The sequence below is a fragment of the Heteronotia binoei genome, chromosome 10, assembly GCF_032191835.1.
Source record: "Heteronotia binoei isolate CCM8104 ecotype False Entrance Well chromosome 10, APGP_CSIRO_Hbin_v1, whole genome shotgun sequence".
Classification (NCBI taxonomy): Eukaryota; Metazoa; Chordata; class Lepidosauria; order Squamata; family Gekkonidae; genus Heteronotia; species Heteronotia binoei.
Window position 1 is genome coordinate 7801009 of NC_083232.1, and position 13921 is coordinate 7814929.

The 13921-nt window shown below is 46.3% G+C and overlaps 1 protein-coding gene across 1 annotated transcript in view; it reads left to right on the forward strand.

Annotated features, from left to right (window-relative positions):
- Positions 1-13921, forward strand: part of OBSCN (obscurin, cytoskeletal calmodulin and titin-interacting RhoGEF) — a 294242-nt gene that overhangs the window by 223851 nt on the left and 56470 nt on the right. Inside the window, 5 exon segments of the mRNA XM_060248274.1 lie at positions 1952-1984; positions 2192-2290; positions 6527-6748; positions 9948-10014; positions 11316-11443. Of these exon segments, the coding sequence (XP_060104257.1) occupies positions 1952-1984; positions 2192-2290; positions 6527-6748; positions 9948-10014; positions 11316-11443 (549 nt within the window).

Sequence of the window (13921 nt, forward strand, 5' to 3'; positions counted from 1 at the left end):
TGCCGGACTCGGAAGCTGCAGCTAGTGCAGAATGCGGCGGCCAGGCTGTTACTGGGGCTCCCGAAATGGGAGCACATACAGCCGGGGCTGCGCGGACTGCACTGGCTGCCGGTTATCTACCGAGTCCAGTACAAAGTGTTGGTTATTACCTTTAAAGCCCTATATGGCCGAGGACCTGCCTACCTAAGGGACCGTCTCTCCCCGTATGAACCCCAGAGGGCACTGAGGTCAGCAAGTAAAAACAAAATGACCATCCCTGGGCCGAGAGAGGCCAGGCTCCAAAGCACCAGGGCGCGAGCCTTTTCAGTTGCGGCACCTGCACTGTGGAACCAGCTCCCGGAGGAGGTGCGGGCCCTGCGGAACCTCGACCAGTTCCGCAGGGCCTGCAAGACTGCCCTTTTTAGACACGCCTATAAAGATACGGACTGCTGAGTTGCAATGAACGAAGAACCGCCATCTTTAACACCATTTAAACTGGCAGAATCAGCGCCAGAACAGCTATTACTGCCAGATATATATATAATGTAATTGTAAATTAAGTATTTTAACTGAATTAACGGGTTTTTATATGTGTAATTTTAATTGCTAATCTAATGTTTTACTATTTATGTTAATATATTACTTACTGTTAGCCGCCCTGAGCCGCTTTGCGGGGAGGGCGGGGTAGAAATAAAATTTATTATTATTATTATATGTTCTTATCTAGCCATGGTGACTAGGGTTGCCAAGTCCAATTCCAGAAATATCTGGGGACTTTGGGGGTGGAGACAGGAGACATTGGGGGCGGAGCCAGGAGCAAGGGTGTGACAAGCATAACTGAACTCCAAGGGAGTTCTGGCCATCGCATTTAAAGGGACAGCACACCTTTTTAAATGTCTTCCTTCCATAGGAAATAATGGATAGGGACACCTTCTTTTGGGGCTCATAGAATTGGACCCCCTGGTCCAATCATTTTGAAACTTATTGTTGTTGTTCTTGTTGTTTTGTTGTGTTCAGTTGTTGTTGTTGTTTGGCTTTTATTCATGAGTATTCAGCTGTACCACTGTTATGTATATGGACCAGAATGAAGACTGAATCGGGCGTTCCTGCCTGGCTCATTGGAGCCATATGGATGGAGCCTGGGGAACTGGGAACAGTGGGCAGTGGGATCCATATGCCAGCTGCCCTACGCTCATCAGGGGACTCCTGCCAGTTTGAATAGGGCTGCCAAGTCCAATTCCAGAAATATCTAGGGACTTTGGGGGTGGAGCCAGGAGACTTTGGGGGTGGAGCCAGGAGACTTTAGGGGTGGAGCCAGGAGTAGGGTTGCCAAGTCCAATTCAAGAAATATCTGGGGACTTTGGGGGTGGAGCCAGGAGACTTTTGGGGGTGGACCCAGGAGTAGGATTGCCAAGTCCAATTCAAGAAATATCTGGGGACTTTGGGGGTGGAGCCAGGAGACTTTGGGGGTGGAGCCAGGATTAGGGCTGCCAAGTCCAATTCAAGAAATATCTGGGGTCTTTGGGGGTGGAGCCAGGAGACTTTGGGGGTGGAGCCAGGATTAGGGCTGCCAAGTCCAATTCAAGAAATATCCAGAGACTTTGGGGGTGGAGCCAGGATTAGGGCTGCCAAGTCCAATTCAAGAAATATCCGGGGACTTTTGGGGGTGGAGCCAGGAGTATAGCCACCTTCAAGAGGGGTTTTGATAAAAATATGGAGCACAGGTCCATCAGTGGCTATTAGCCACAGTGTGTGTGTATATATAAATTTTTTTGCCACTGTGTGACACGGAGCGTTGGACTGGATGGGCCGTTGGCCTGATCCAACATGGTTTTTCTTATGTTCTTATGTAGAGCTGAGAAGGAGAAGGAGCTCACAAAATTGGGGGAGCCCCCACTCCCACCTGGGGACTGGTAACCCTAGTTTGTACCTATCGATTCAGTGTTTCTGTTCCCTTCCTTTCATTCTACAGGTCCTGGGGAAGAAGAAGAGAAACCAGAAAAAGGTGAGTAAAGGGGAGGGGGGGTTAACCCTGAGGTGCTAACAGAAAACAAACAAACATTGACAGTAGCCCATAGTTCATTTGCTCCGCCAGGTTTCCTAGCCCAAAATCCACAAAATCTAAAGCAGCCCTGCTGGAGCTTCGTCAGAGTAAACTTATGACACGTCACGTTCCGTTTTTATCGTGTTCTCTTAATGTTTTCATTTTCAGAGGTTCGTGGACAGCTGGTGCCACCACGATTCCTGGAAAGATTCACCAACAAAAAAGTGAAGAGCGGAGTCAGCATTACCCTTTCTGTGAAAGTTGAAGGTAAATTAGTTGTAGGGCAACCCTTTGCTTCAGTTATAACGTTGCAGTAACGGGGAGGTACTGTAATTATAGTTCTTATTATTGTGACGGTGGAGAGCCAGTTTGGTGTGTTGGTGAAGTGTGCGGACTCTTATCTGGGAGAACCGGGTTTGATTCCCCCACTCCTCCACTTACAGCTGCTGGGATGGCCTTGGGTCAGCTAGAGCTCTGGCAGAGGTTGTCCTTGAAAGGGCAGCTGCTGGGAGAGCCCTCTCCAGCCCCACCCACCTCACAGGGTGTCCGTTGTGGGGGAGGAAGGTAAAGGAGATTGTGAGCCGCTCAGAGACTCTTCGGAGTGGAGGGCGGGATATAAATCCAATATCTTCATCTACCTCACAGGGCGTCTGTTGTGAGGGGCGAGGAAGGGAAAGGAGATTGTGAGCCACTCTGAGACTCTTCGGAGTGAAGGGCGGGATATAAAACCAATATTTTCATCTACCTCACAGGGTGTCTGTTGTGGGGGAGGGAAGGTAAAGGAGATTGTGAGCTGCTCTGAGACTCTTCGGAGTGGAGGGCAGGATATAAACCCAATATCTTCATCTACCTCACAGGGTGTCTGTTGTGGGGAAGGAAGGTAAAGGAGATTGTGAGCGGCTCTGAGACTCTTCGGAGTGGAGGGCGGGATATAAATCCAATATCTTCATCTACCTCACAGGGTGTCTGTTGTGGGGGAGGAAGGTAAAGGAGATTGTGAGCAGCTCTGAAACTCTTCGGAGTGGAGGGCGGGATATAAATCCAATTTCTTCTTCTACCTCACAGGGTGTCTGTTGTGGAGGGAGGAAGGTAAAGGAGATTGTGAGCCGCTCTGAGACTCTTCGGAGTGGAGGGCAGGATATAAACCCAATATCTTCATCTACCTCACAGGGTGTCTGTTGTGGGGGGGGGGGGAAGGTAAAGGAGATTGTGAGCTCCTCTGAGACTCTTCGGAGTGGAGGGCAGGATATAAATCCAGTATCTTCATCTACCTCACAGGGTGTCTGTTGTGGGAGAGGAAGGTAAAGGAGATTGTGAGCCGCTCTGAGACTCTTTGGAGTGGAGGGCGGGATATAAATCCAATATCTTCATCTACCTCACAGGGTATCTGTTGTGGGGGGGGGGAGGTAAAGGAGATTGTGAACCCCTCTGAGACTCTTTGGAGTGGAGGGCAGGATATAAATCCAATATCTTCATCTACCTCACAGGGTGTCTGTTGTGGGGGAGGAAGGGAAAGGAGATTGTGAGCTGCTCTGAGACTCTTTGGAGTGGAGGGCGGGATTTAAATCCACTATCTTCATCTACCTCACAGGGTGTCTGTTGTGGGGGAGGGAGATAAAGGAGATTGTGAGCTGCTCTGAGACTCTTCGGAGTGGAGGGCAGGATATAAATCCAGTATCTTCATCTACCTCACAGGGTGTCTGTTGTGGGGGAGGAAGGGAAAGGAGATTGTGAGCCCCTCTGAGACTCTTCGGAGTGGAGGGCAGGATATAAATCCAGTATCTTCATCTACCTCACAGGGTGTCTGTTGTGGGGGAGGAAGGGAAAGGAGATTGTGAGCTGTTCTGAGACTCTTCGGAGTGGAGGGCGGGATATTAATCCAATATCTTCTTCATCTTCCTCAACATAGGATACATTTTCAGTGTAAGCCAAAACAGATCATTGCTTCAAACGTTATACTGTCTAAGGGCTAAACTAGTTTTTCATGAGTTCAGTTTGAGTTTCCCAGACCCAGCTACCTTTCCCTGCAGCCGCACTGTAGCTCCAGGAAATGTCAGTTTAAAGAAGATAAAGATATTGGAATTTATATCCCGTCCTGCACCCTGAATCTCTGAGTGGTCACAATCTCCTCTACCATCCCTCCCCTCACACACACATGCAACAGACACCCTGTGAGGTGGGTGGGGCTGGAGAGAGCTCTCACAGCAGCTGCCCTTTCAAGGACAACCTCTGCCCGAGCTATGGCTGATCCAAGGCCATCCCAGCAGCTTCAAGTAAAGGAGTGGGGAATCATACCTCTTAGATAAGGGGTTCTCTTAGATAAGGGTCCACACACTTCACTGGTACTCCAAACCGGCTCTCTCAAAGGGAACTCCTTTGGGGTTTCAAACTGTAGCATGGGGGGATGATGGGATGCTGCCTGCTCCCCACACCATTTTGAGAAGTTGAAGCTGCCCCTAGCAGGGTTATTTAGATGACTCTGGAGCAGCACACAGAGAATTCAAAGCATCTGCTGCTACAAAATTACGTAAATTATGTACTTCCAGAGTAGAAAAGAGCAAGAGTCCAGGACACCTTAGAGACTAGCAAAAATTTGTGACGGGTTGACCATTTGTGAGTCATTGCTCACTCCTTCAGATACAGCTAGCTCTTTACGGTGCTACAGGACTCTTGCTCTTTTAAAATGGCTACCCATCTCAATCTATCTCCCTCTTCAGGGTCATCTCTGCTTCTGCAAATGGCATGGGGGGCGGGGAGGCAGGAGCCCATCCTCTCCCACACACCGTGGTTTCAAACCAAACAGAGCCCCCTCTGCTCTTTAGGATCACGTTTCCTTCAGCTGCTTTTTCTGTGGGGAAAGCTAATTTGTTTGGAAAAACCAGGGTCAGCGCGTGGGAGCTGGCAAACTAGGCAATTGCCTAGGGTGCCAGCTCCCAGCAGGGGCGAGCGTCCCCTCCCTGCTCATGCTGTCTCTGAGCCTCTGGCTCATATTTTCTCGGCTCTGAGGGATTGGAGGAGCTTCCCTGATCCCTCAGAGCTGAGAAACAGCAGCGCTTCCCTTCCTCAGCATCCTTTGGGGGCACTGGGGAAGAGAAGCATCGAGTTGTTTTGGCTCTGAGGGATTGGAGGAGCTTCCCTGATCCCTTAGAGCCAAGAAACAACAGTGCCTTTGGGGGCACTGGGGAAGAGAAGCACCAAGTTCTTTCAACTCTGAAGGATTGGAGGAGCTCCCCTGATCCCTCAGAGCGGAGAAACAGCAGCGCTTCCCTTCCCCAGCGTCCTTTGGGGGCACTGGGGAAGAGAAGCATCGAGTTGTTTTGGCATTGAGGAATTGGAGGAGCTTCCCTGATCCCTCAGAGCCAAGAAACAACAGTGCCTTTGGGGGCACTGGGGAAGAGAAGCACCAAGTTCTTTCGACTCTGAGGGATTGGAGGAGCTTCCCTGATCCCTCAGAGCTGAGAAACAGCAGCGCTTCCCTTCCTCAGCATCCTTTGGGGGCACTGGGGAAGGGAAGCACCGAGTTCTTTTGGCTTTGAGGAATTGGAGGAGCTTCCCTGATTCCTCAGAGCCGAGAAATAGCAGCACTTCCCCTCCCCAGCATCTTCTGAGAGTACTGGGGAAGGGAAGCGCCATGTGCCCAGCGAAATGATGTTGCCCTAGTGTGATGTCATCAAGCCACGCTCGAAAACCTTTCCCCCCGAGGGGGCGCTTTGGGGTTCTGCCTTGGGCACCAGAACCCCACATGCTGGGAAAAACTGAGACTCAGCATACTAGATAAACAGACGGATGGATAATAATAATAATAATAATAATAATAATAATAATAATAATAATAATAATAATAATAATAATAATAATAATAAAATAAATTTTAATTTTAATTTATATCCCGCCCTCCCCGCTGAAGCAGGCTCAGGGCAGCTCACATAACATAAATACAGCATTACAGTAATAAAATAATAAAACAAACAAAATACCCCAATTTAAAATTATTACTCAGTTAAGCATTAAAACATCAATAAAACAAAATCTAAAACACAGATTAATTTGGTGCTACAAATATAACATAGTTTGCATAGTGATGGTATAATAATTTCACATTAAAAAGCCAGCTGGAAGTGGGCAGTCTTACAGGCCCGGCGGAACTGGTTAAGGTCCCGCAAGGTCCCGCAAGACCCGTGATGGATGGATGATAGATAGACAGATTATTGATAGATTGATAGATAGATGGATAGATGATAGATGAATAGATGATAGATGGATGGATGGAATGATGGATGGATGGATAGATTTGGCCATAAAGTTTGGTGCTTGGAAGGATGAGAAGGGATCAGTTTGGCAAAGAACAAATGGCTTCAAGTACAATCAGCTGCAGCTGGAGATGAAGACTTGGGGGCGAGGGCTAGGCAGAAAGAAAAAGCTTTAGAGAACGGGTGGTGGTTTTTGAGGGTCAGCTGAATTCTTAACTGGCATTGCTAATAGCCCACATCTTTTTTCTTTCAGGAAGTCCACCACCCGCAGTGACTTGGTTGAAGGAAGAATCTCGTGGAGAAGACATCCTTTGGATCAAATCAGACACTCCCGGATATAAACTAGCCAGTTCCAATTTGCAACATAGCTTAATCTTGTTGGATGTAAAGAAGGAATACAGTGGAAACTACACCTGCATTGCCTCCAATGAGGCAGGCCAGTCTATCTGCAGTGCCTCCCTCGAAGTTTTGGATGGTAATTTTCCTCGCTGCATTTTTGTCCGAGTAGTTCAAGTAGTCATATGCATCGACTGTCTTGGGCTTGTATCCTTTAGCTCAGTGTTTCCCGATCTGTGGGGAAACACAAAAGTGGGGCACAAAGCCTCTGAAAGTGGGTTGCGGGGCAGCCCTCCCTAATGGTCACTCCTGCCTTTTCCATTACTCTCTTTTCTATTTTGGAAACAGCAGGCCTCATTTTGGACAGATCACAGGAGTGGAGGGTGGACTGGAAGGTATACTAAATTATATCAGCTTGGCATCTGCCTTAAAATGCTTTTTGAATTATAATTGTCACAATAAAACCTTACTCATACTTTTAAAATTATTTTTCCCTATGTGACCCCAGTGGCATGCTGAAGATTTCCATCTGTCTACTTTATTTGTGTTGGTTATTCTTCCATTTTTTGTGAGGAAAATATTAGTAAGTTTGTCAAATTTATAGTTCTGTAGAAAAAAAAGGGTTCCTGAGTTAAAGCAAAGGAATAATGGAAGAAACATCAGGGTGAAACTATAAACACTATTGTATCAAACATTTATTGCAAGAAAATAATGGGGTGATAAGAAAAACCCTGTGGCCGCTACTTCTAAGTAGCCTCGTATTCTGAACAGTCTGTAATGAGAAATATAACTGTGCATGCAGGCACTTTAACATTCCAAAGCCTCTATCTTTAAACAGGCTGCAAAATACACAAGAGTCTACGCAGGCACTTTAACATTCCAAAGCCTCTATCTTTAAACAGACTGCAATAAAATACACAAGATTGCACGCAGGCACTTTAACGCAGGCACACAGGCTCCCTGAGTTAAAGCAAAGGAATAATGGAAGAAACGTCAGGGTGAAACTATAAACACTATTCTATCAAACATTTATTGCAAGAAAATAATGGGGTGATAAGAAAAACCCTGTGGCTGCTACTTCTAAGTAGCCTCGTATTCTGAACAGTCTGTAATGAGAAATATAAGTGTGCATGCAGGCACTTTAACATTCCAAAGCCTCTATCTTTAAACAGACTGCAATAAAATACACAAGAGTGCACACAGGCACTTTAACATTCCAAAGCCTCTATCTTTAAACAGACTGCAAAATACACAAGAGTGCACGCAGGCACTTTAACATTCCAAAGCCTCTATCTTTAAACAGACTGCAATAAAATACACAAGAGTGCACGCAGGCACTTTAACATTCCAAAGCCTCTATCTTTAAACAGACTGCAATAAAATACACAAGAGTGCAGGCAGGCACTTTAACATTCCAAAGCCTCTATCTTAAACAGACTGCAAAATACACAAGAGTGCACGCAGGCACTTTAACATTCCAAAGCCTCTATCTTTAAACAGACTGCAATAAAATACACAAGAGTGCATGCAGGCACTTTAACTTAGCCTCTTTTTCCAAATGGTCTGCACTTAAATGAATCCAAACAGCCTGCAGTAGAATAAATCAGAGTGCACGCAGGCACTTTAGTAGTGTACACAGGCACTTTTCAAAGGTTAAGAGTCTGCAGGTGACTCATGAACTGAGAGCCAGTTTGGTGTAGTGGTTAAGTGGGTGGATTCTTATCAGGGAGAACCAGGTTTGATTCCCCACTCCTCCACCTGCAGCTGCTGGAATGGGCTTGGGGCAGCCATTGCTCTTGCAGGAGTTGTCCTTGAAAGGGCAGCACTGGGAGAGCTCTCTCAGCCCCACCCACCTCACTGGGTGTCTGTCGTGGGGGGAAGAAGATAAAGGAGATTGTAAGCCGCTCTGAGACTCTGATTCGGAGAGAAAGGCAGGGTATAAATCTGCAGTCTTCTTCATAAACCGAAACATTAGAAAACAATCTGTAATGAATTCTTTCATCAAGAGTGCACACAGGCACTTTATCAAAAACAAATATTCCACTTCACAATCATGCACACTCAGACCACTGCTGTTTCAGTGAGGTGCTGGGATAAAGAATAAGTTCATTCACACAAAGCCAGTCCATGTTAGCTGTTATCAAATGTTTTGTTGCCTTTATCAAGACTGATGGCTTTTAAGCGGAACCCAAAAATCCTGCCACTTCCTCACAAGGCTCTAGCTCATTTTTTGTGAAGATGCAGTGGGTTCTCCATCTTACTCGCTTTTTAAATTTTTCCTATGTGGCCACAGTGGCATGACATAGATTTCCACCTGTCTGCTTTATATGTGTTGGTTATTTTCCCATTTGTTGTGGGGGAAAATATTAGAAAGCTTATCCAATCTTATAGTTCAGCAAAATTCTCACAGGAGGTTTGAATAATGGAGCCCAGAAGCAAGGTTTTTTTTAGGGGGGGGGGTGGAGGGTAAGAAAGAAAGAGCACAATAAACTTCAGAGGTTCTGGATCTCTGCTCCTATGAGCTTCTGCTCAAAATGAGGCCTAATACACTAAATCAGCTTACAGTTTACACTGCCTTCAAATAGTGAATGATGAGGTATAAAACCAATACTACTACTACTTCTTCTTCTTCTCCACCTCCTCCTCCTTCTTTTTCTTCTTCTTCTCCTCCTCTTCTAGGGTTGCCAAGTCCAATTCAAAAAATATCTGGGGACTTTGGGGGTGGAGCCAGGAGACTTTGGGGGTGGAGCCAGGAGACATTAGGGGTGGAGCCAAGATCAAGGCTGTGACAAGCATCATTGAACTCCAAAGGGAGTTCTGGCCATCACATTTAAAGGGACGGCACACCTTTTCAATTTTTTCCTTCCATAGGAAATAATGAAGGATAGGGGCACCTTCTTTTGGGGCTCATAGAATTGGACCCCCTGGTCCAATCTTTTTGAAATTTGGGGGGTATTTTGGGGAGAGGCACTAGATGCTATACTGAAAATTTGGTGCCTCTACTCCTAAAAACAGCCTTCCAGAGTCCCAGATACCCGCAGATCCCCTGCCCCCACCTCGGGATTGGCAACCCTATCCTCCTCCTTCTTCTCCTCCTCTTCCTCCTCCTCCTCCTTCTTCTCCTTCTCCTCCTTCTTCCTCCTTCTCCTTCTCCTCCTCCTCCTTCTCCCTCCTCCTCCTTCTTTTTCTACTCCTTCTCCTCCTTCTTCCTCCTCCTCCTCCAGGCTTGTTCAGCATATGTCTTAGCGACACCTGGACAAAATAAGAATATTGTTTTCCTGGTATTAGGTCATTTGCTTTCTAGTTATGAAGAGTTTATTTCTGTTGTTCTCTTGCAGTGAAAGAGGCTGAAGTTCTGACCCAGGAGCGGATGATGGCGACTGAGGCTCTGATGACCACATTAGGGTAAGTTGGAGACAAAGTGATAACAGCAGGGGCTTTTTTTGTAGCAGGACCTCCTTTGCATATTAGGCCACACCTCCCTGATGTAGCCAATCCTCCAAGAGCTTCTTACAGGGCCGGCTGTAAGCTCCAGGAGGACTGGCTACACCAGGGAGGTGTGGCCTAATATGCAAAGGAGTTCCTGCTACAAAAAAAAGCCCTGCTCAGAATTATAAGACATGTAAAATTCCTTGTGTGTAAGGGGACACTGTAATCATGGAAATTGGATGTAACAGACAGAAGCTGCCCACATGCTCAGCTTCCTGTTTTCAACTGGTTAGCAAGAAGTGAACCAAATCAGTGGGTGATTAAACGTATCTAGGGAAAACTAGGCTGATTCAGCTATTGGTCAAACAGTGAATTGCCTCTGGGTAGTTCTCTTCCCCTCTTCCTCCATTTGTAAAATGCTTTAAAAGACTCCAGAAGTAGTAGTAGAAGAAGAAGAAGATATTGGATTTATATCCCGCCCTCCACTCTGAAGAGTCTCAGAGCGGCTCACAATCTCCTTTCCCTTCCTCCCCCACAACAGACACCCTGTGAGGTAGATGAAGATACTGGATTTATATCCCGCCCTCCACTCCGAAGAGTCTCAGAGCGGCTCACAATCTCCTTTCCCTTCCTCCCCCACAACAGACACCCTGTGAGGTAGATGAAGATACTGGATTTATATCCCGCCCTCCACTCCGAAGAGTCTCAGAGGGGCTCACAATCTCCTTTACCTTCCTCCCCCACAACAGACACCCTGTGATGTGGGAGGGGCTGAGAGGGCTCTCACAACAGCTGCCCTTTCAAGGACAACCTCTGCCAGAGCTATGGCTGACCCAAGGCCATCCCAGCAGGTGCAAGTGGAGGAGTGGAGAATCAAACCCGGTTCTCCCAGATAAGACTCCGCACACTTAACCACTACACCAAACTGGCTCTCCAGTAAGATGCTACTGGACTCAAATCTTGTTTCTTAGTAGAAAGATATGACAACAGCAGGGCTTGTTTTGTAGCAGGAACTCCTTTGCATATTAGGCCACACACCCCTGATGTAGCCAATCCTCTTGGAGCTTACAGGGCTCTTCTTACAGGGCCTACTCTAAGCTCTTGGAGGATTGGCTAAATCAGGGGTGTGTGGCTTAAAATGCAAAGGAGTTCCTGCTACCAAAAAAAAAAAACACCCCTAGACAACTGTTGTTTGACATACAGCAGCTCTTGTTTTTCTCTTTTCCTCAGGCATTATGAATTCTATATCTCCTTTATTTATTTTTTTTCTTTTTCAGAGTTGGTATTTCAGCTCCACCTCCAGAAGGCATCAAGGGCCTCTCACTTGCCGAAGTTGGGACAGAGGAATTTCTGCAGAAACTGACATCACAGATCACAGAAATGGTATCTGCAAAGATAAGCCAAGGTGATTACTCAACCGCTATTTGGCGTTGATAACCACTAACTCTTTTGGTTACGTGAGAGGTGGTGAATATCTGATTTCTTGCATACTTTCTAATAGGTAATTATTAGCCTAACATATACACACACACAAAATGCAAGCCCATCTTTAAAGATAACATTTATTTATTTATTTAATCAGTGGCTATTAGCCACAGTATGTGTGTGTGTGTGTGTGTATATATATATATGTGTGTGTGTGTGTGTGTGTGTGTGTGCGCACACAAACATATATTGACTGCTGTTTGACACAGAGTATTGGACTGGATGGGCCATTGGCCTGATCCAACATGACTTCTCTTATGTGACACAAAATGTTGGACTGGATGGGCCATTGGCCTGATCCAACAGGGCTTCTCTTATGTGACACAGAGTGTTGGACTGGATGGGCCATTGGCCTGATCCAACATAGCTTCTCTTATGTTCTTATGTGACACAGAGTGTTGGACAGGACGGGCCATTGGCCTGATCCAACATGGCTTCTCTTATGTTCTTATGTGACACAGAGTGTTGGACTGGATGGGCCATTGGCCTGATCCAACATGGCTTCTCTTATGTTCTTATGTGACACAGAGTGTTGGACTGGATGGGCCATTGGCCTGATCCAACATGAACATGAACATATGAAGCTGCCTTATACTGAATCAGACACTTGGTCCATCAAAGTCAGTATTGTCTTCTTAGACTGGCAGCGGCTCTCCAGGGTCTCAAGCTGAGGTTTTTCACACCTATTTGCCTGGACCCTTTTTTGGAGATGCCAGGGATTGAACCTGGGACCTTCTGCTTCCCAGGCAGATGCTCTACCACTGAGCCACCGTCCCTCCACATGGCTTCTCTTATGTTCTTATGTGACACAGAGTGTTGGACTGGATGGGCCATTGGCCTGCTCCAACATGGCTTCTCTTATGTTCTTATGTGACACAGAGTGTTGGACTCGAGGGGCCACTGGCCTGATCCAACATGGCTTCTCTTAAGTTCTTATGTGACACAGAGTGTTGGACTGAATGGGCCATTGGCCTGATCCAACAGGGCTTCTCTTATGTTCTTATGTGACACAGAGTGTTGAACTCGAGGGGCCACTGGCCTGATCCAACATGGCTTCTCTTAAGTTCTTATGTGACACAGAGTGTTGGACTGGATGGGCCATTGGCCTGATCCAACATGGCTCCTCTTATGTTCTTATGTGACACAGAGTGTTGAACTCGAGGGGCCACTGGCCTGATCCAACATGGCTTCTCTTAAGTTCTTATGTGACACAGAGTGTTGGACTGGATGGGCCATTGGCCTGATCCAACATGGCTTCTCTTATGTTCTGCCTGTTCCCCTTAGGGCTCAGGGCAGAGTGCAACATATGATAAAACAATAAAATACAATAAAAAACATTTTATAAACAGACAGCTCAACAGCACTCAGAGAAGTTTACCGTATCGTCACATATTGCCCAGCCTGGCCGTCTCACGTCATGATATCTCATGGAGATGGCAGATGATAGTCCATTTTATAGCACAGGTGACAGTGCCGATAGGGGAGGCCAACCGGATCAAGAAGAGACGCCCGCAGCCTCAACTAAAAGCCTGGCGGAACAGCTCCCTTTTACAGGCCCTACGGAAGGCTAATAAGAAGAGACCTGCTGGATTAGACTAGTGGTCCATCTGGTCCATCTAGTTCAGCATCCCGTCTCACACAGTGGCCAGTCAATTACTCTGGAAGGCCAACATCAAGACACAAAGGTCAAGGCCTTCCCTGATACTGCCTCCTGGTACTGGTATTCAGAGTCTTACTGGATGTGGAGATTCGCTTTAGTTGCCATAGTTAGTGGTTTGAGTCTGGTCATTTTCCCTTTGCCAAAGGCTCATGCCATTGGCCATTTTCCAGCCATTTCCCCACATGAATTGCAACATGCAGATATGAATATGTACTGCAACCTGGCCCTTAGACAAAAGGTTGTTGAGACCAGTCGTCAAATTAATAATAAATAGCCTTATCTGCCATAAATCAGGCGGTCAAGCAGGGGATCTTCAGTTAGATTCTATTTCCTCCTTTCCCACTAATTGATTGAAACATGACTACAACGTGTATCTAAAAAAAACACAAAGTGATCATTTCCAAAGTCACCAAACCAAGCAGACATGAAGTATCTAAAATACTATTTTTCCGGTCTATATCAGGAATACAGTGTGTAATGAAACGAGTAAATGGCTAATTTTACTTGTTGAATCAAAGGACCAATAGATTCATTAGAAAATGTAATTCTTATTACGTTTCTGATTTTTTAAATTAGATTTTCATTTCTGTCTGGGTCTTCACCTTTTGAGTTGTTTTAGACTGCTTGTTATAACTGCCTGGAGGAAGTTATTCTAGGTTGGAAGTAGAATTGCCAAGTCTTCTCCGCCCGCCAGTGAGGAATTGGAGGACAGGGTTGCCAAATCCGTGGGAAACTCCT